The sequence below is a fragment of the Erpetoichthys calabaricus genome, chromosome 2, assembly GCF_900747795.2.
Source record: "Erpetoichthys calabaricus chromosome 2, fErpCal1.3, whole genome shotgun sequence".
NCBI classification, from domain to species: Eukaryota; Metazoa; Chordata; class Cladistia; order Polypteriformes; family Polypteridae; genus Erpetoichthys; species Erpetoichthys calabaricus.
The window spans coordinates 334020429-334042613 of NC_041395.2; the positions used below are offsets into that span (position 1 = coordinate 334020429).

The 22185-nt window shown below is 39.8% G+C and overlaps 1 protein-coding gene across 1 annotated transcript in view; it reads right to left on the reverse strand.

Moving 5' to 3' along the window:
- Positions 1-22185, reverse strand: part of uevld (UEV and lactate/malate dehyrogenase domains) — a 53671-nt gene that overhangs the window by 19868 nt on the left and 11618 nt on the right. The window contains exons 3-6 of the mRNA XM_028796043.2: positions 15454-15538; positions 7249-7314; positions 3902-4065; positions 15-150 (exon numbers count right to left, since the gene is read on the reverse strand). Coding sequence (XP_028651876.2) covers positions 15-150; positions 3902-4065; positions 7249-7314; positions 15454-15538 — 451 coding nt within the window. The remainder of the gene's footprint in view (positions 1-14; positions 151-3901; positions 4066-7248; positions 7315-15453; positions 15539-22185) is intronic.

Sequence of the window (22185 nt, forward strand, 5' to 3'; positions counted from 1 at the left end):
CCTGAAATTCATACCTCCAGAAATTTTTGACATAACAGCCTGAATCTTCGTAGCATCCTGGTCATCTTTTGCAGATTTCGAACGAAGAGGAGGATCCTCTTCAAATTTTTGAATCATTTCATTTATAAGTCCAATAATTGTTGATTTAGGCTAAAGGTTTAAGAAAAAAACAGGAAATGATATAAAATGATGTAAGGAATTATTAATATAATAAAATATTTTACTACTATCAAAGAGTATAAGCTACATATTTACAACACGTAAAACTGACTACAAATCAAGCAAAACGACACCTTTTATTGGCTAACTAAAAAAGATTACAATATGTAAGCTTTCGAGGCAACTCAGGCCCCTTCTTCAGGCAAGATGTAATATTGTTATTAGTACATATAATCTTTATATATAATACACTACCGTGGCTGTCTGTTTGTCTGTCCATGATTTCAAATCACCTGTAGTTCGCAAGCCGTTTGAAATATTGACCTAAAATTTGGTACACATATACTACGTGACGTCTACTGTCCGGTTTCGGGGTGATGATTGACCTCCAAGGTTATTACTCTTTTTATTTTTATTTTATTGTAGAATCAACTCTCGGCAGCAGCCAGTAGGGCGGCAGTGTGGCGCATGCGTACAGGCCCTGTTCTCATCCCTACCACCTTCGCCGTCACTTCCTCTACCTCTTCATATCTTAAATCATTCTTGAGGCAGATTGAAGACTTAAGTGCCACCTTAAGTGAAAAATTTAAGAAAATGCACTAAGTAATTGCAACACAAACACTGACTTAATCAGTTTTACGAGAAAAGATGCTGACGAGAGAAGAGAAGAAGCGGGCCGCTAGGGTGGAGAACAGAAGAGCTGCTCAGGAAGCATCAAGCGCATCAACCTCTGAGCAAACGCATGATAAACATACACAGAAAGAAAGAGGATGAAAACTAGGAATGCTCAAGTCAAGTGTATTCACTGCATGTTATTTTGCAGTGCTCCATTAATGGAGTAATATGATATGTCTAATGATGTGTATAAGATGTAATATTATTATGATTACATCTTGCCTGAAGAAGGGGCCTGAGTTTCCTCGAAAGCTTGCATATTGTAATTGTTATTAGTTAGCCAATAAAAGGTGTCATTTTACTTGACTTGTCACTACATTCATAATGGCTAACATGGTACAACACCCTAATATAACTGACTACAAATAAATTTAGATACAGAAGCCCAGTTAGCAAAGAGAAGCATGAGTGTGCTATTCAAACCCCTTTTAATGTTGACTGCAATAAGGGACCAGGATAAAGAACCTCTTGAATTAGCAGTAATCAGAAAATAAAATACATACGGCATGCATGCTTCTTTCTATGCTCTTAATAAAATCTTTCCAAAGGTTGAAGCTCATCTCGGCAGCAGTGGGCACAAGGCAGGAGCTCGACTTACACAGGATATTTGAGCATCACAGGCTCACAAACTCATTCAAAATATATTTTGGCCCAAGATTAAATGTATTTAATTTTATGACATAATTAGAATTAATCGATTTTTACATTTTTTTAGCAAAGCTATAGAACTGAAAAAGGGTATACTATTTCACATGTCTGTAAGTACAGTATTAGCTTTACCTAAGTGTACACATGTCAATTTCTGTTAGAACGAAAAAGTAATTTGTTATAACAGGGATTTGGGCACATACAGTTGACAAAGCTGACTGCAGAATGCTGCACTCTGTTTTCTTCTTGCTAGCATTAATGGTAGTGAGAAGTTCCAAACTTTTCTGCAAATTCACTTATTTTAGTTACAAACATGGAACCTCTTGGAATCCATAGTCAGTATAATTAGACATTGAGGGTCAGAGGCAGGTGTTTTATTTAGATAATTGGAGACCCTTGGTGTTCTCTCCCCTGGTCCTTCCGCTATTGAGGTGTCCCATCCAGGCAAGGGTCCCGGCCATCCGCCACAATCCATAGTATGTACATGTATGTATGTTCATGTGCATACAACACATACATGCCTTCACATGCGCATCTTCTTTATAATTTCACGAATCTGCAACTCATTACAATGTATGATGTTTAACTTATTTAATTGATGCGATTTGTATGTGTTGTTATGTCCTGTTATAAGCAGCTCCAAATCTGCCAAGTTAAATTCCTGTACATTAAGTACTGGCAAATAAAAGTGATTCTGATTCTAAATCCATTCTTCAATAAAATACAAGATGGCTTGATGTACAAAAAAGTTGATTGAGTGTATATTCACCAACTACACTGCCTTACTGTATGTAACAGCATCTACAAACTACACAATAATTAACAATGGCTCTGTTTATTTGGTATAGTAAACAAAAAAAAGGAATCTCTTAAAAATAACAGTACTAAAAGTAAAATTTGCTAATTTACACATGCAGGTTACTGCATTGTTAAATAAAATCAGTTTTCATTCATTATGACATTACTTATTTGTTTGAGGCAAATGAAACAACATTTTTTTTAATGAGGGAGCATTCAGAACAACAACATACATTTCTATAGCACACCTTCACACCTGAAAGTAGCTCAAAGTGCTGCACAGTACTAACTGGTAGACAGAGTTACAAAAGGTAGCAAAACTACATATAAAGAACAAATATCTACAGCAATAAAGAATCATAATGTCCATCCTAATAACAAAAATTATGTGCAGATGGCCAGAGAGGACAGGAACATAAAAACTCCAGTCAGCGGGATGTTGAATAAAAAAATCTCCCATAAGCTTCATTTCAGCTGTCAGGCCGCTGCACAGAGATTTCTACAAGCTTAGTTATAAATATAATAAATAATGAATCAAACAGATGCTCCATTTTCTCATCAAGCCAATATATTTCCTGTTTTTAAGGATGGTATGCTGTAGGGATTGGGAATGTGTGTTCATTACGTTCAATTATAAAACAACTTAACATGGTCTTTATTTATCTGAACATGTCTCGTTTTCACATTATATACCAACAACAATATGCCTACATAATGGCTCATTGTGACAAGTTTTCTTTCTTTCTTTCTTTCTTTCTTGTTAGTTATTCTGCTGTGTGTTCAGAACATATTGTATATTGGGTATTTATTTATCTAGCTATCTATCTATATGGAAAAAGATGATCTGCTGTGGCAACCCCTAACAGGAGCAGCCGAAAGAAGAAGAAGATTTTTCTATCTATCTATGGAATCCTGCCAACTACGCTAAATTTATCTATCTATCTATCTATCATATTTATGCATTTTGTTTACTTAAGGAACTTCTGTAATAAGCCAGATTTTCCACTGGGGACAAATAAACTTCAATCTATTTCTCTATCTATTAGTACTAGGGTGCTATACCGTGTTTTCCATTATGAAAGTAGTGAGAAGTCAAGCAAAATGACCCCTTTTATTGGCTAACTAAAAAGATTACAATATGCAAGCTTTCAAGGCAACTCAGGCCCTTTCTTGACATTCTGCCTGAAGAAGGGGCCTGAGCTGCCTTGAAAGCTTGCATATTGTAATCTTTTTAGTTAGCCAATAAAAGGGGTCATTTTGTTTGATTTCTCACTCTGTCTATCTATTAGAATAACCAAACTCTACAGTTAATCAAACTACTTAAATTAAGTTTACAGTTGTGGTGATCAGCAGCTAATCCCAGCAGCAACTGGCAGAAGTCGTGAACCAACCTTGAAGGGAGAACCAGTTAATCACAAACTCATGCAAGCGCCCACACTGGGTGAAGTCGCCACTTAATCTAACTCAGATGTTTCTGGGATGCTTAAAGAAAAGTGAAGAACAGAGGAAAAATAAAAAAAACACAGACACGGGCAAATTATGCAAGCCTATTGGTTCAAGCCTAAATTATTGAAGCCTATAACAAAATCAGGAAAAAAAAAAACAAGGAAAGCTGACTTACATAGTTCCAGTCCTTCAAGTAGGGAAGGTATATCCGCCCTTGAGAATCCACATGCTTTCCTTCCCATATGACCATTTCTGCCGTTGGCATTAGAAAACATATAGGTGGCGTGAAAGGATACGAGTCCAGAAGCCATAGCTGAATTGGTATGTTGTAAGACTGGCCTAAGTAAGCATAAGAAACAATCAGCACAGTTACTAGTGTGTTCTTCATACCATGTCAGTGCACACTGGTTAAAACTTAGGACTGGAAAAACACTACCTACGACAACTGATGCCAAGTGAGGCCTCCTTAACAGGTACTTGGATAGCAGATCCTGTCATTATAAACTGCATTCCTGGGGACCATCATATAAGACTACTGAGCAGCAGAAACCAATAACAGCAAAACATTTTAGCAGGCCTGGTCGTACCGAGTAAGTTCTTTCCATTGTGTCACACACACACAATTAGTGTGGCCCGACAGAGCGCAAAAAGATGCGGGATGGTAGTACAGGACTGTGTATTAATGCCTTTCTCTCTTCCTTCCCAGAAAACCCACAGATCCAAAGTCTGAAAATGCGTAAAAGGACGTTCCAAAGTTGACCTCCCGACAACAAAACCCAATGCACTTCCACACCGCTTACAGTCCTCCCGTGATGACTTCACCTCCGGTCCCTTACTGATGTCCTCACTTCCGGCTTCTGTATTGTACAGGATATGCAAAAAATGATGGTAATCAATATTCATTTTATGTTTTGAAGAAAACATCCTGAAGGTGTTGTCCATTTCTCTGTACGCATTCTGACATCCTGTTGTGGAAATTCTGCATTGCTCAACGTAATATGTCAAGAGATTTCCTCTTCGATCTTCTATCCTCCTTTTCAGTTCAGCAATGGTTGCAGGACGTGTGTGGTACACTTGGCTTTTAAGATGTCTCCACAGGAAAAAAAAAAATCACAAACAGTGAGATCTGGGGATCTCGAAGGCCATGGAATGTCACCGTTGCATGAAATAACACGCCTTCCAAACAATCGTCGAATCACTGCCATTGATTGTTGAGCAGTACGTGAAGTGGCTCCACCTGGGACTTCTTTTTAAGGCTGAACCCGTTTCTTCGAAATTATGCACCCATGTTGTAATCACATGAGCAGACGGGACACGATCATGACGTCCTAACGTGTAATGACGCCAAAATTCCCTTTGCACAGCAGTCACACTGTCACCTTCTTCTTCTTCTTTCGGCTGCTCCCGTTAAGGGTTACCACAGCGGATCATCTTCTTCCATATCTTCCTGTCCTCGTCATCTTGTTCTGTTACACCCATCACCTGCATGTCCTCTCTAACTACATCCATAAAACTCCTCTTAGTCCTTCCTCTTTTCCTCTTACCTGGCAGCTCTATCCTTAACATCCTTCTCCCAATACACTCAGCATTATTATCTCTCCTCTGCACATGTCCAAACCAACGCAATCTCACCTCTCTGACTTTATCTCCCAACCGTCCAACCTGAGCTGACCCTCTAATGTACTCTTTTCTAGTCCTGTCCATCCTCGTCACACCCATTGCAAATCTTAGCATCTTTAACTCTGCCACCTCCAGCTCTGTCTCCTGCTTTCTGGTCAGTGCCACCATCTCCAACCCATATAACACAGCTGGTCTCACTACCGTCCTGTAGACCGTCCCTTTCACTCTTGCTGATACCCGTCTGTCATCCTGCTTTCTGGTCAGTGCCACCGTCTCCAACCCATATAACACAGCTGGTCTCACTACTATCCTGTAGACCTTCCCTTTCACTCTTGCTGATACCCGTCTGTCATATATCACTCTTGACACTCTTCTCCACCCATTCCATCCCGCCTGCACTCTCTTCTTCACCTCTCTTCCACAACTGCAGTCATGCTATCACCATTCTTATAAAAGTCTTTCACAGCAAACGCTCGTTGAGCACCATTCCACTGCTCCATTATAACTAATGGCAAGGGGTTCTAAACGAGGTTGGATTGGTCCCAAACAACTGCGGATGCCCCAGGGTCACCAACACCTAGTTCTAAAATTTCTCGTTTCCCTGCGCCACCCTGTACAAGCTTTGCCTCCACCTTTCTTAATTATGTGTTGGGTGTACTACTTGTTTTTTTGTACATTTGATATTTTTTATTATGTAATATACTCTATTAATCCACGAAAAGAAATTGCATTTTTGCATGACCTTTGGAGGTCAGAGTGCGGGTTCATCCATTGTACAGCGCCCCTGGAATAGTTTTCAGTTTATGGGCCTTGCTCAAGGGCCCACTGGAGTAGGATCCCTTTTGCCCCCAACCTTCCAGATACCACGGCAGATCCTTAGCCTCAGAGCCACCACTTCAGATTCAGAATTTATTCATTTGGAAGTGCTGTCACTCACACAGGAAGGGGTGCACTTACAGTTTACTAATTCATGCTATAGATTTCAAAGACGAAACCTGATGACTTAATGTAGTCATCTCTCCACTTTCAGGTGATTGATTGTAGTCTTTGGCCATGGTGCAGCCTAATGGAATTATGGGTAATGAGCTAAAGTCAGATACGATTGGTGGAGTCCTCATGGCTGTGAGATAAGACAAAACCTTTTTATTCTGCTGGCACTTCCAGGCAGGTGGCGCAAGAGCATTGAGAAGGGTGGAGACAACATTGAGAAACGACATCATCAGTTCTGTGAAGGTTTATTCTACTTTCTAATAGAGCCCATTTTCTAACTTTAGATGGACTCCCCCTCGTATATATTTAAATGCCAGTCCAATCAAATTTGCAATATAGTGAAACACAGTATGTTGTATACTGTAATTAATATTTTAATCTAATAAAAAGATTTTATGTGCTAAAAAAAATAATTTGGAAGTGTAAAACATTTTTAACTATTAGTCACTACTCTGCAAAGATAATTAGGAAATATAATCTTAATACAGAGACTGAAAGGACAAAAAAAATAACAGACATTGCCTTTTCAGCCTATTGTCATCCCTAAAACAAACTAATTATATTGAAGAAACTACAAGTTAGCTTGTATTGTATTGACCCCCTCCTTTGTATTGTACTGTATTGACCCCCACTGCATGTCCAACCTACCTGCAAAGGGGTCTCTCTTTGAACTGCCTTTCCCAAGGTTTCTTCCATTTTTATTCCCTACAAGGGTTTATTTTGGGGGGAAGTTTCTCCTTGTTTTCTTACAGAGTCAAGGCTGGGGTGGCTGTCAAGAGGCAGGACCTGTTAAAGCCCATTGTGGCACTTCTTGTGTGATTTTGGGCTGTACAAAAATAAATTGTATTGTGTTGTATTGTATTGTAAGAAGCTCTAGTTTCACATTCCACTTAATAACAGGAAGTACCGTACCTTGGTAGTTCACTGGAATGGTGCCAGTCAGCTTCAGTAAGTCCTTCTGGGAAGTGTCATTAAACGCTGAAAATGAAAGACAAAATCTGTTTAACTGTTTGAAAACCTGAAATGGCGACAGTGAAAAATGCCATTCACACAAATTCAGGAACCTCTGGGGATACGGAAAAATCAAGATCAAATAGATTCTTTGATAAAGTGAACTTTCCTTTCCTGGTTGGTATATAAGAAAAGGAAATGCCAGTAATAAAAGAAAATGGAACAAAAATTCAGAGTTTCACTGAAAGAGTGTGCTGACAACATGACGTAACATGAAACTGGCTTATCATTTTACACTGAAAGCCAAATAATGCATCCGGTTTCCAGTCATGACACTGTGCCATCTTGTAATATACAGTAATTTTTAGTTTGACAAGGCAGTTGCATATTTGAAATTTTAACACTGCATTTCCTCCTAATTATAGTAAAATGCTGTAAATTATCCATTGGTTTATCCATTGGTTATCCATTTTTTTTTTTACTGTAAATTTGAAGGTTTTTAAAAGTTTAATACCATAATGAGAATTAAAATTATCCTGTTTCTTATACGGTATATTACTGGCAACCCAGCTGCCAGTTTTATTCCGTATAACACATTTGGGTTACTGTTTACTTCTGTAATGTAGTATACTGGATAATCTTAATTTATATGATAATTTACTGTCAATAAATTACATTATCATACCGTTAAATTGAGAGGTTCTGTCAAACAGATACCTTCATATGAATTACAAAATTACTGCTTTTTTTTACGGTATATTACTGGCAACCCAGCTGCCAGTTTTTTTCTGTAAAAAATACTGATTTTTTTACAGTGTACATATCAATATGGCCCTAGATCAGACAGCCAGTTTAACTGCATTTTCATTTTACAGTAGCCTCAGGGTTTTGTTCCAGCCACTCTTCAGTTGTAATGAATTACTGTTGCAAATGGAGCACACTTTGTTCCTTTGATTGTTTTAACTGACTTAGATTGTAAATATTTCATGTATCTTTTACCAGTACGCCTAGGTAAAAATATCGATTTTCTGATTAATCATTATTTTACATTTAAGCGATTCCATATTGTTCTTAAAGTCTCAAGATCGATATTGTGAATCTCTATCCTGCTTAATTACTATATGTAGATTTTTGCTTATCTTCGTTTTTGGCATCCGATCCAGTAGATGGCACTAATGTGCCTGTTAAGGCTTTCTATGGAAAAAGTACTTTATTACTTCTCATGAAATGGTGTGTTCAGTTTAACTGAAATTAGACAATTAAATCAGATGTGTGGACTTACTACGGGTTCAAACGGTACATCGGTAAAGAACAACTGATTAAAAGCAAAGCCATATGTAAGCTGTGCAACTCAGATGTTAATTATTGTTGTAAAACAACAAAATTGAGAAATCACTTATCCCGATGTTCACCCAGAAACTTTGTTTAGCTGCAAGCTTCTGATTAAGTTGCATCATACCCAAATAAATAACACAATCTATAGCAGTTTTTATCTGTAAAGATAAGAGACCCTACAACGTGTCTCACCTGGGAAAGCAAATGGGCAATTGTTGGAATTTCCCAAGCAGTCTGTGATACAAAAGTGAGCCGACTTGAAGTAGCTCTATAATAGGGGCATTATCAGTAATGATGGCCAGTTCCTTTTCTTTTATGTTCCATTCATTAAATGCCACTGTCAACAAGCATCAGCTCTAGATACTCGTTTTAAAATGCCTTCTTTTGCTCTGAGGACTGTCAGGACACATGTTTGAGACTGATTAACATGACTGCTACAAGTGAGCAACTGAACATACTGCATGTGTAACTTGAAGAATTCTAGAAAGACACAAGTCCACCCGCTGTATCTTTAATTTCAACTAATTCCAAGATTATTTTAAATGTCCAAAAGGGGCGTCCTTTGGCCAACAGTTTAGTTGAAGGGGTCCTCATGGAGATTCATTCATCATTGAATAACACTTATTATTTAAGAAGCAGTATTTGATAATTTTAGAATATTATATGCAAGATGATCTATCCATCCATCCATTATCCAACCCGCTATATCCTACCTACAAGGTCACGGGGGTCTTCTGGAGCCAATCCCAGCCAACACAGTGGGCAAGGCAGGAAATAAACCATGGGCAGGGTGCAAGCCCACCACAGTGCAAGATGATAAAGTAGATGCCATTGCATTGTATTAAAACAAGGAGCCTCCCATAATACAGTATGTGTGGAGTTAGTTAAATTATGGTGAATTTTGAATAAGTACAGTGCTGTGAAAAAGTTTTTTTTTTGTTTTGTTTTTACTTTCTCTTATACGAAGTATAGGGAAAGTATTGGAATCGTTCAAAAATGTGATGTCGAGATTTTGATGAATCTTGACATTTTTAGGTCTCCCTGACTTTCTCGCGGGTTAGAAAATGGATGGATGGATGGATAAGTTTTATTTATGTAGCACCCTTCATACACTCAAGGACATTTTACAATTCAATAAGCACATTAACAAGACTGCGGTGGGCTGGCGCCCTGCCCGGGGATTTGTTCCTGTCTTGTGCCCTGTGTTGTCTGGGATTGGCTCCAGGAGACCCCCCTGACCCTGTGTTAGGATATAGGGGGTTGGACAATGACTGACTGACTGAATGACATTAACAAGACAATAGAAATTACATTCAAGAAAATGAATAATACTCATTGAAGAGATGTGTTTTTAACAGGAGTTTGAAATGAATAACACATTTTTCCTCGTGAAGGCTGAGAGGAAGAGCAATCCAAATTTTAGGGGCTATCGCATTGAAAGCTATGCCATCCATAGTTCCTAACCTGTATTTAGGTACAATGAGTACGTGAGCGTCCGATGATCTTAATGCATGGCCATTAAGGAAGCAGCAGCTCTGAGAGATAATGAGGGGCTAAACCATAAAGGGCTTTAAAGGTGATAACAATAATTTTATATTTGATTCTTGAAAAGACTGGTAACTAATGCAAATTATAGAGGACAGGAGTGATGTGAGCAGATTTTTTAGTGTGTGTAAGTAAACGAGCAGCAGAATTCTGAACATATTGTGATCTATTGATATATTTAGTCTAGAAGCCATAAAACAATGCATTGCATTAGTCCAGATGGGTAGTGATGATGAAAGCATGAGTGAGTGTTTCAGTATCCTTCACACTGAGGAAAGAATGCATATGAGCGATGTTACGAAGATGAAACAAACCTGTCTGTACTATTGAGCTGATGTGTGGTTGAAAAGTTAGATGTTGATTCCTGGATTTGATGACGAGCACTTTTTGAACACTGTTTGTTAATAATTAGATTGTTAATAAAAGTACTTAAACACTTTTGCACCTACTCCTTTCTGCACGTGTTTTAAGTCCTCATTTGCCCATCTCATGACTATCGACTGTTCGGGTTCAAGAAGCTCCCAGATGGAACAGGGAGCGTGGAGCTGACCTGGACCGTCACAACACTAGAGATAGATATGCAGGTCACTTGAACTTATGAACGTGAATTGTCAAGATAGGCAAACCCGATCTGAGCAAAAAATCCAAACTGAGCAATGAGGCTTGTAACGTGTGATGTAACGTCATCGTTCCTCTGAATCACTTCATTTCTTTCCTTAAATGGCACCCAAACAGAAATGAAATGTAAAGTGAGTGAGCCAACAAAAGACCAACCAAGTCAGGGCCTCAAACTTCAACCAATTTCACCCCAACCAGTTGCTTCATTAGGCTCTGATTCTTGTCGTTAATTAAATTAGATGATAGGTTATAGAGGGGATAGGCGCATTGCAAAAAAAAAAAAAAAAACACCAAAAATTATCCTACACTGTACTGTACTGTACTAAACTATATTACACTATACCAGGGATCTCAAATGCCAGTCCTGGAGGGCCGCAGGTTTTCATTCTAACCCTTTTCTTATTTAGTGCCATGTATTTGCTGCTAATGAACTTCTTCTGAATTCATTTTAATTGACTTGTTTTTGAAGATTTTTTCCCTAGAATTTCTTCATCGTGCATCTGAATTGCTTCATTTCTTTCCTGAAACAGAAAAGAAATGTGAAGTGTGTGAGCCAAAAGAAGACCAACTAAGTCAGGGCCTCACACTCCAACCAATTGCTTAATGAGGTGCCCAGTCTTGTTGTTAATTAAACTCGTTCTTTAATTCCATGGCTTGTTGCTGCTCTCATTGTGCAATAGCAGACATTTCTGAAATTGTTGATCTCTTTCTTAAGAGCTCTGGTAAAACATAAAGGCCTCACTTCACTGAATTAACAAGGATTACAAGAATAATCAATAAGTGTTTGCCTTTCTCTGACTGTTTGTCCACTGGATCCAATTATGCCAGGTCTAGTAAATCAACAATCTGTCTAAGATACTACAAGAATGATTTAAAAGACACAAGGTTCGAGTCAGTAAAGAATTTAAAATCAATCTATAGCAGTCAATACAAATATACACAGAGTGCGTTAAGAATGGGATTAAAGATTCCAGAGTTGAAAAGTTTAAGAAGACTGTTTAAATAAAGGTGTGGGTTTTCTAATAATGCTGGCTGTTTACTCGGGTGTCCTTACTGCCACATCAGTGTGTCAGTTCACACAATTCACTTTTTTTTCCCAGTCCATTTTCTTATTTTATAAAACGATTAAAGAAGTATTATGTAATGGGAGTTTCAAACATTAATATCTTCACATGGCTTAATTTGATAGCAAATGTTTTTTTTTTTTTTTTTTTGTCCTGTACTGTCTTGTCAATTTATGTTTCTGCATCAGTAGATGTTTCTGAATGAGTTAACAAAAAATTGTACTAAAAGTTTACCATCATCATTAAAATAAACTTGTGGTTCTTTGTTAGAGACATGGCACTCATCTTAACTGTGAAGCTAATATTTTTATAATCTTACCCCAAATTATGCACACATCGTAAAAAAAAAAAAAATGAAACATCAGCTTAGCTACTGGAATAGAGAAGCAGAGCTTTGTCAGAATGCAAGCCCATTTCATTATGGCGTACCTGTATTAGCTACAGGTGAAATTCCGTTACAACAAATATCGTTACAATGAAATGTTCATTACAACAAAGTATTTTTTCGGCCCCGACAGTTTTCCCATATGACACGAGCCAACAGAAATCACGTAACTATGAAATACATTCAGCAGATACTTTCATTTCAATGAAGTGCCCAAATGAATCATCCACAGAGCAGTTAGTTCTATGGTCGCAGGTCAGTTGTGCACAACGATCCCTGAACACAAACATTGTACATTTTTTTTACTTTCCTCATATTGTTTTTTTTTTTGTTTCTTTGCTGTTTTTGTTTTCGGCGGTTTTCAGCGATACCTTTTGCTTATTGCTTGACAACATCTGAAAAACATCCACTGCAATTTAACTCATTCTCACCCTCACAAAAACGACAACAGTTCACATTAGAAAAAAAAAAACTTGAAATTTTTTGCAGCTCTCAATTCCGGCAAAAAGAAAAAAGACATTGCCAGTGAATTTGGAATTTCGCCATCGACACTGTCAACTTTCTTGAAAGGCTGAGCAAAAGAAGAACAATCTCGGGTTGTAAACCTTGGGCCTCAGCGCTGCATTTGAAGACGTCAAAAAGGCAGTTTATATGTGGTTCAGTGATGCTCGTTCAAGAAATATTCCTATTAGTGCGCCACTCATTCAAGAAAACGCAGTCACTGTTGTGAGATTTCTAAACTCTTTTGGGACTCCCCAACGGGATGACACGCCAAATATCATCCCAAAGTGCAATCGGCGTGACTATGGAAGACTGTTCGTCCATTGCTGGGGCAGCAGCAGAAGACTCTCAGCACCGCAGCGGCTTGCTGCCGATGCAACTCCGAAAAGATCTCGATGGGTGATGCAAGGAACTTTGTAAATGCAGGGAACAGGATTACTTGGCCACTAACCTGGCTTATAGTGTGACAGCAATGTTTTCGAATTTTCTTCTGCGGCGCTCTATTGCAGCACTGTGAGCCTGCGGTTGCCCTGCCCCGGCAACAGACAAACAATCTTCCACAGGCGCAGCAATTGCGCTTCGGGACGAACTTCGGCATGTCGTCCAGTTGGGTGGTGGGGTCCCAAAAGAGTTCAGAAACCTCACAATATGAAGAAGAAGAAAAAGATGATTTGGTGTCTGATTGATAACAGTGCTGCCCACAACATGCTTCCTCATTTAGATAATGTTCGCATTGAAGTCCTCCCACCCAATTGCACACCAGTGCTTCAGCCACTGGATTTGGGCATCATTCGCACCCTGAAAGTGTATCATCACAAGGAAATGCTTACAAAAATTCTCGTCAGCATAACTTGTAGACAGGAGGAGATGAAAATCAGTGTGAAAGAAGCTATTGAAATGATATTGATATTGACAAATACAGAATCTCATTACAACGAATTTGATCTGTACTTTTAGTGTATTTGTGGTGAAAAGGTAACTTAAAAATAAGTTCATAACTGTGACAAATATTGGATGTGTCACCACAGTTTATTGCTGGAATTCATTTTATTTTGAATTGTCTTAATTACTCTCTTGCTTTTTTGCATTTCTTTGCATTGTAGATACCCCAGAGGACAGCTGGGTGTCTTGCCATGGACGGAGCAGAAATCCTTAGCCAGCTGGGATGCCATAATGTAAGGATGAACTAAATGGTGGCAATACCTGGCCGGGACGTCTGATGATTTCTGCACTGGATGGGATGCCCAAAGAATACAAGGACTCACAGTAATAATAATAATAATTCTTTGCATTTATACAGCGCTTTTCTCACTACTCAAAGAGCTCAGCAATTGCAGGTTAAGGGCCTTGCTCAAGGGCCCAACAGAGCAGAGTCCCTTTTGGCATTTACAGGATTCGAACCGGCAACCCCACCAGTAGAGGACGGCAAGGACTGCCAGTTTGAATGCCCACAGGGCTGCATGGACCTTGGGAGTCTGGAGGAGTACCCCACCAGACGATAAATGGTGCTGCTAGGGGAGGGCCTCCCTGGCTTTCCTGTGACCTGGAAGTGCTTCCAAGTGGCCACGTCATGCCACCAAAAGTACTCCCGTGGTAAAAGAGACCATGTCAGAGGTAGGAGGAAGAAAAGAAACACTCAACGGGAGGAGAGCAGTGCAGTGGGAAAAGACAGAGAGGAAGAGAAGAAAACAGCATGTTTTATTGTTATGTGTCTTTGTGGTTTGGGGCTCACTGGTGCCCTCTAGCCGTCACAGCATGTTATTCCTGTTGGTTTTAAGATAACGTTTATGATGGTCTACTTTAATGATAACTACGAGGTTAAAGTGGACATTTCGAGTTTAAAGCTGAAATTTCCACTTTAATCACAATACACACATTTTAATGTCCTTATTTTTTTTTTCTCTGTGGCTCAAATACACCGCCGTACATTCTGATAGTATTGTGAAGGTGCACAAAAAAAAAGACGGCACAGAAGATGGTATGTGAGACTTTTAAAATGTATCGTGTCATTACTTTGGGGAATATGCGACGCTTGAAAATAAAAGCAACATGAATACATTTGTATGTCAGCATTTTGCTTCACCACCTCAAACTGTTCATCAAACATCGAAGCACGCACATCGATCCTGGAGGATCCTAAAAGCGGCTGGAGTAGCAAGAAATTCAGGCTGGAATTTAGAGTTTGAATGTGGAGAGTTATGACAATATTCCAAAAGAAGATGACATGACTGTATTTGGATAAATGTATATTGTTGTACATGAATAACTATAAGATATCCCCTGAAAATATGCCCTAGTGCTTCTTTTGGAGCAAAAATTAATATAAGACCCGATATTATTTTCAGGGAAACACGGTAATAAAATAATAATAATTCATTACATTTATGTAGCGCTTTTCTCACTACTCAGAGCGCTACCACACAGGGAGGATCCGGTACGCAAATCTATGATCACCTTACTGCAAGGCAGTACTGCTACCACTGTGCCACCCTGTGTGGTACCCATTTTCAAAACCAGCTAATTCAAATTTAGCATTGTGCGGGCAGGATCAAGCACAGGTCAGAAATAAACCCTGGAAGTTCACTTTGGAGCACACTACACCAAAAATGGAAATCTCCTCTAAACAGAGGAGGAAGAAGGTCCACATTCTATAAAAGCAGTGGCATAGCCCAAAACTAATCCCATTTGTCCCTGCAGATGGCAAGCCGTGTTACTTACTGTATGTTTCCACTGACGGCTGGAGCCTAGCATTGATTCTGTGTATTGTTTGGAGCTCTTCGATGGTTAAGTCTCTGAATTTATACTGAAATGAAAGAAAAAAAAATAAAGAAAAATGTTAATGTTTCATTTTTTGATACATAATACAGTCATATAACACTTTTTGGTTTATTGTCGATTTTTGTCAACAGATAATCAACTGTAAATGGTAACCAAACCCACTGTTACATGTTAGTTTCCTATAAGCAAAGTCTGCTTCGTTGGTTTGTCCAAGATTCCCTGCACTCGTGTGTAGCGCAGAGCAAAGTATGGCAAAAATGGCATCGACATCTAGAGAGAGATCGAAGCGAAAGCACAAAGCAAAATACTGCATGGATGATGTTTTGCATGTTATCTCTGAATTGGAATCTGCGAGTGATCTGGAGATCAAGACTGAAAACAAAATTTCAGCTGATCGCAGTGATAAACTCGCTTGTGTAGCTGACGCGCCTACCGAGATGATCACATGGGAGGACTGCCAATTATGATGACAAGATGTATATACCAGATTGCACTGCACTGCGACCATGACCGCTAGTGGCGTACATGAAGACAGCCTGGCAGCCAGCCTGCCACGCATTCCTACAAGCCGTCATGCCCCCCGTGAGCGGCTCAAGCCACAAGAGATGGCAAACTGGCGGCCACAGCCAGTTTGATCTCTTTGTCAAACCGTTGCTTTGTGTGCTTTTCACAAAAAACGTTTTTTTGGAAAAAATATTCAGCCCTCAAAGAGTTAAACTTCAGATGGATGCTTTGAGTAATGGCCCATTGACATATTGAACATCACCTTCACTCAAGATGTCATGACTCACATGACTGCTTTAAAAGAACTGCCGTCTTATATTCGGTAGTACTTGAATATTCTCCCACTTATACAGCAAACAATGGTCTCCTGATGTTTGCTAATCCATAACAGGAGACCTGGAGCCCCTTCAGTAAACAGTTTGCTGATGTATACGGTGCATTCAAGAAGGTATTTAGACCCCACCCATTTATGCGCATACAGCCCAGACAACACAGAAGTAGCTTTAGGAGAAGTCTATGAGTGTCCTTGAGGGGTGCAGCCAATACCCAGAGTGGTGGCGGAGTGGTGGTCCTGAGGCTAAGGATCGGCGCTGGTATCCAGAAGGTTGCCAGTTCAAATACCCGTTACTGCAAAAAGGGGATCCTACTCTGCTGGGCCCTTAAACTGCAATTGCTCCTAGGGAGCTGTACAACGGCTGACCCAGCACTCTGACCCCAAGGGTTATGCGAAAACTAACAAATTCCTAATACAAGAGCTTGTATAAGGAGAAATAAAGAAGAAAAACAAACTATACAACATTCATGGAGGGACCTGAAGATGGCCGCTCACAGACACTTCCCTATTTAATCCTATTTAATGGAGCTTGAAAGGATCCTTTAGGGTAGAATGGGATAAACTGCCTAAATCGAGTAGAGACTGACCCTGAGAAGACTGAAAACTGAAGAGTTTGCACAAAGTACTGAATTTAGGGACTGAATTGTGAAAGAAAACACAAACCTTGCATGTGATAACATTTCGGCGATCACTTTGGACTAAATGTTAGGCTCCAAGGCCGCCCAAGGGAGACCAGCACTGTGGGCTGTGCTGCAAAAGGTAAAGGGAGAATAAGGCTTTAACTAATCAGAGTAAGGAATGTGAGCTATCCCGCGCATGGGCTTTGTGGTTTAACAAATCAGTGAAGCATTTGTGTGATCAATTTGAGGTATTTTTGTAGCCAATAAGATGTTTTCTTTTCTATTATAACTGAGATATGCAAATCTGTTACACAAACTGAGTGGGCATAATTAAGACTCTGTACTTCCGCTCAGGAATCATCCATCCTGCTTTTCCGTTAGCTGCAGGGATGTTTGTTTTCACGAAAAGAAATAAAGATGAATAACGATCTTCCTCCTGCCTGGTTCTTCAGGGGCGATTATTTACATCAATTAAATGTCGACCACAGAATATTTCTATGAATAAGGAGTTTCAGTTTTTGAGTTTATATACATTTTCAAACCTTTCGTCCATTTTCACAAAAAGAAATACAGATGAATGACGAGCTTCCTCCTGCCTGGTTCTTCAAGGGTGATTATTTACATCAATTAAATATCGATCACAGAATACTTCTATGAATAAGAGGTTTCAGTTTTTGAGTTTTAACACATTTTCAAACCATCCATCCATCCATTTTCCAACCCGCTGAATCCGAACACAGGGTCACGGGGGTCTGCTGGAGCCAATCCCAGCCAACACAGGGCACAAGGCAGGAACCAATCCTGGGCAGGGTGCCAACCCACCGCAGGACATTTTCAAACCTTTCATCCGTTTTCACAAAAAGAAATAATGATGAATGATGAGCTTCCTCCTGCCTGGTTCTTCAAGGGTGATTATTTATATTGATTAAATGTCGATCACAGAATACTTCTATGAAAAAGACGTTTCAGTTTTTGAGTTTTAATACATTTTCAAACCTTTCTGAAAACAAGTTTTTGTTTTGCCAGTATAGGTCCCTGAGTGTACATTGATGGTCAACAATGGCAAATGTATCCATTTAAATTAAATTTACAACACAATAAAGTGTGCAGAAAGTGAAGGGGTCTGAATGCTTTCTGAATCCACACAACACAACCAGCATCTTCTCTTTCAAACTGTACGATTCCCCTTATGCTCAATAGGGGTCTAGAGAGGTAGACATTTATTTTATGAAGAATTCATCTGAAAAATTGATATGCCAAATAGCATGACTTCTCATAACTATACAGTCAACTAGAAAATGGTCACAACAAAAAAATTGTACTGGTCATTATGGTGTCAGTGGTTTTTCCAAACAAAGGCAATATATTTATAAGAAAGTTTTCCTGTAGCGCATCCATGTTAAATATGGCAAAATTTGAGCAAAAGCTACTAAAGAAACCAATAACTGCAACAGGGAAGTTTTGTGCAAAAATAATCCAATATTATGAAGCCTCATCTAGGGTATTGTGGGCAATTACGCTCACCATAAAAACCAAACACATCAAGGCAAGCTGTACTGAAAAAGATCCCAAATGAATCACCGGACTAAGGGGAAGAAGAACATAGGTAACCAAATGAGCTTGTTGGTCTCAATGGTCTCCTCTCCTTTGTCAAACCAAGGTTATCCCAGTTTTACTCCTGGATATTTGTTAACATTTTTCAAGGTTTTACACTTCAATTATACCCTCACCGGCCACTTTATTAGGTACACCTGTTCAACTGCTTGTTAATGTATACAGTGGGTACGGAAAGTATTCAGACCCCCTTCAATTTTTCACTCTTTGTTATATTGCAGCCATTTGCTAAAATTATTTAAATTCATTTTTTTCCTCATTAATGTACACACAGCACCCCATATTGACAGACAAAAAAAAGAATTTTTGAAATTGTTGCAGATTTATTAAAAAAGAAAAACTGAAATATCACATGGTCCTAAGTATTCAGACCCTTTGCTCAGTATTTAGTAGAAGCACCCTTTTGAGCTAATACAGCCATGAGTCTTCTTGGGAAAGATGCAACAAGTTTTTCACACCTGGATTTGGGGATCCTCTGCCATTCCTCCTTGCAGATCCTCTCCAGTTCTGTCAGGTTGGATGGTAAACGCTGGTGGACAGCCATTTTTAGGTCTCTCCAGAGATGCTCAATTGAGTTTAAGTCAGGGCTCTAGCTGGGCCATTCAAGAACAGTCACAGAGTTGTTGTGAAGCCACTCCTTCGTTATTTTAGCTGTGTGCTTAGGGTCATTGTCTTGTTGGAAGGTAAACCTTCGGCCCAGTCTGAGGTCCTTAGCACTCTGGAGAAGGTTTTTGTCCAGGATATCCCTGTACTTGGCCGCATTCATCTTTCCCTCGATTGCAACCAGTCGTCCTGTCCCTGCAGCTGAAAAACACCCCCACAGCATGATGCTGCCACCGCCATGCTTCACTGTGGGGACTGTATTGGACAAGTGATTAGCAGTGCCTGGTTGTCTCCACACATACCGCTTAGAATTAAGGCCAAAAAGTTCTATCTTGGTCTCATCAGACCAGAAAATCTCTCAGGTGTCTTTTAGCAAACTCCATGCGGGCTGTCATGTGCCTTGCACTGAGGAGAGGCTTCCGACAGGCCACTCTGCCATAAAGCCCTGACTGGTGGAGGGCTGCAGTGATGATTGACTTTCTAGAACTTTCTCCCATCTCCTGACTGCATCTCTGGAGCTCAGCCAAAGTGATCTTTGGGTTTTTCTTTACCTCTCTCACCAAGGCTCTTCTCCCCCGGTAGCTCAGCTTGGCCGGACGGCCAGCTCTAGGAAGGGTTCTGGTCGTCCCAAACGTCTTCCATTTAAGGATTATGGAGGCCACTGTGCTCTTGGGAACCTCAAGTGCAGCAGAAATTTTTTTGTAACCTTGGCCAGATCTGTGCCTTGCCACAATTCTGTCTCTGAGCTTTTCAGGCAGTTCCTTTGACCTCATGATTCTCATTTGCTCTGACATGCATTGTGAGCTGTAAGGTCTTATATAGACAGGTGTGTGGCTTTCCTAATCAAGTCCAATCAGTATAATCAAACACAGCTGGACTCAAATGAAGGTGATCTCAAGGATGATCAGAAGAAATGGAAAGCACCTGAGTTAAATATGAGTGTCACAGCAAAGGGTCTGAATACTTAGGACCATGTGATATTTCAGTTTTTCTTTTTTAATAAATCTGCAACAATTTCAAAAATTCTTTTTTTTGTCTGTCAATATGGGGTGCTGTGTGTACATTAATGAGGAAAAAAATTAATTTAAATGATTTTAGCAAATGGCTGCAATATAACAAAGAGTGAAAAATTGAGGGGGGGTCTGAATACTTTCCGTACCCACCGTATATCTAATCAGCCAATTACATGGTGCATTTCGGCCTGTAGACCTTGTCAAGATGAACTGCTGAAGTTCAAACTGAGCATCAAAATAGGAAAGTTCATTGAAGTGACTTTCAACATGGCCTGATCTGAGTATTTCAGAAAGTGCTGACCTACTGGAATTTTCATGCACAACCATCTCTAAGGTTTACAGAGAATGGTCCAAAAAAAGGGAAAATATCAGTAAGCGGCAGTTCTGTGGGCGAAAATGCCTTATTGATGTCAGAGGTCAGAGGAGAAAAGCCAGACTGGTTTGAAGCTGATAGAAAGGCAACAGGATGTTAAATAAGCACTTGTTACAACCGAGGTGTGCAGAAGAGCATCTCTGAACACACAACATGTCAAACCTTGAAGCAGGTGGGCTACAGCAGCAGGAGACCACAGCGGGTGCCACTCCTGTCAGCTAAGAACAGGCAACTTAGACTTCAATTCACACGGGCTCAGCAAAATTAGACAACAGAAGAGTGGAAAAATGTCACCTGGTCTAACAAGTCTCAATTTCTGCTGCGACATTCAGATGGTAGGGTCAGAATTTGGCTTCAACAACATGAAAGCAGGGATCCATCCTGCCTTGTATCAACGGTTGGTGCTAGTGGTGCAATGGTCTGAGGGATATTTTCTTGGCACACTTTGGACCACTTACTACCTATTAAACATCGTTTAAATGCCACAGCCTGAGTATTGTTGCTGATCCCTTTATGGCCACAGTCTCCCCATCTTCTACTTCCAGCAGGATAACGCTCAAATCATCTCAAACTGGTTTCTTGAACATGACAGTGAGTTCACTGGACTCAAATGGCCTCCACAGTCTCCAGATCTCAATCCAGTAGGGGTTGCAGTGGAACAGGAGATTTGCATCATGGATGTGCATGCATGATGCTGCCATGACAGTATGGACCAAAATCCCTGAGGAATGTTTCCGGATCCTTGTTGAAAATATGCCATGATGTATTACAGCATGTTCTGAAGGCAAAAGGGGGTCCAACCCGGTACTGGCAAAGTGTACCTAATAAAGTGGCTTCTTAGTGTATATCTCAGTAGCTTGATCACAATTCCCATAACCCATTGTAGTACAGAAGTAGTTCCTGGCTTAAATGCATTAACCTTAGCCTCCACTAGGTGTCTTTAGGTGTGTTATTCACTATTCAATGTGGCAACTACTGTATAGTTGGGTGCTCTTGAACTTTTAATACTGTAATGAAGAAAGTGTCTTGTCTAGTAGCACTGCTACCGCATTAAGGAGTTTCTTGGACATCAACTCAATAATCCCCAGTAAAGGACTGCACCACACGCTGCTGTAATAAAATATGCTATGTTTGGAAAGTGACCATTCCATAGGACTTTTAGGAACTAAACCACAGGCAACACAAAGAAGGATTTAGAGAACACACAGGATATTCAGAGACCTGTCTACTTCCTTTTACAGAGTATGGCACCCTGACCTGTATGAGGGATAGTGACTCTGCCCTGTTGATCCCTACCTAGGATATAAAAAGGTTGCACTACCTCCACCAATCATCCGCATGGATCTGTGTCATCGCTTGCCCCCCGACAGACCAAATCGCAGTAAACTTTTCATGCCACGTGGTTGTTTGGACCTACATTTTCATATTTACGTGAGAACTCGCCCAAGTGAAAAGAAAACCATGAGAAAAACAGAACCAGGACTATGCCATAAAATGATTATTTACAGATCCCTTTTGTTGTCCACAACTTGCAACGGAAAGGCGGATCAATACTCAAGTTTTTACTTGTTCAAAAATTAAATGTATAAGCTATTTTACAGTGCGTGTATA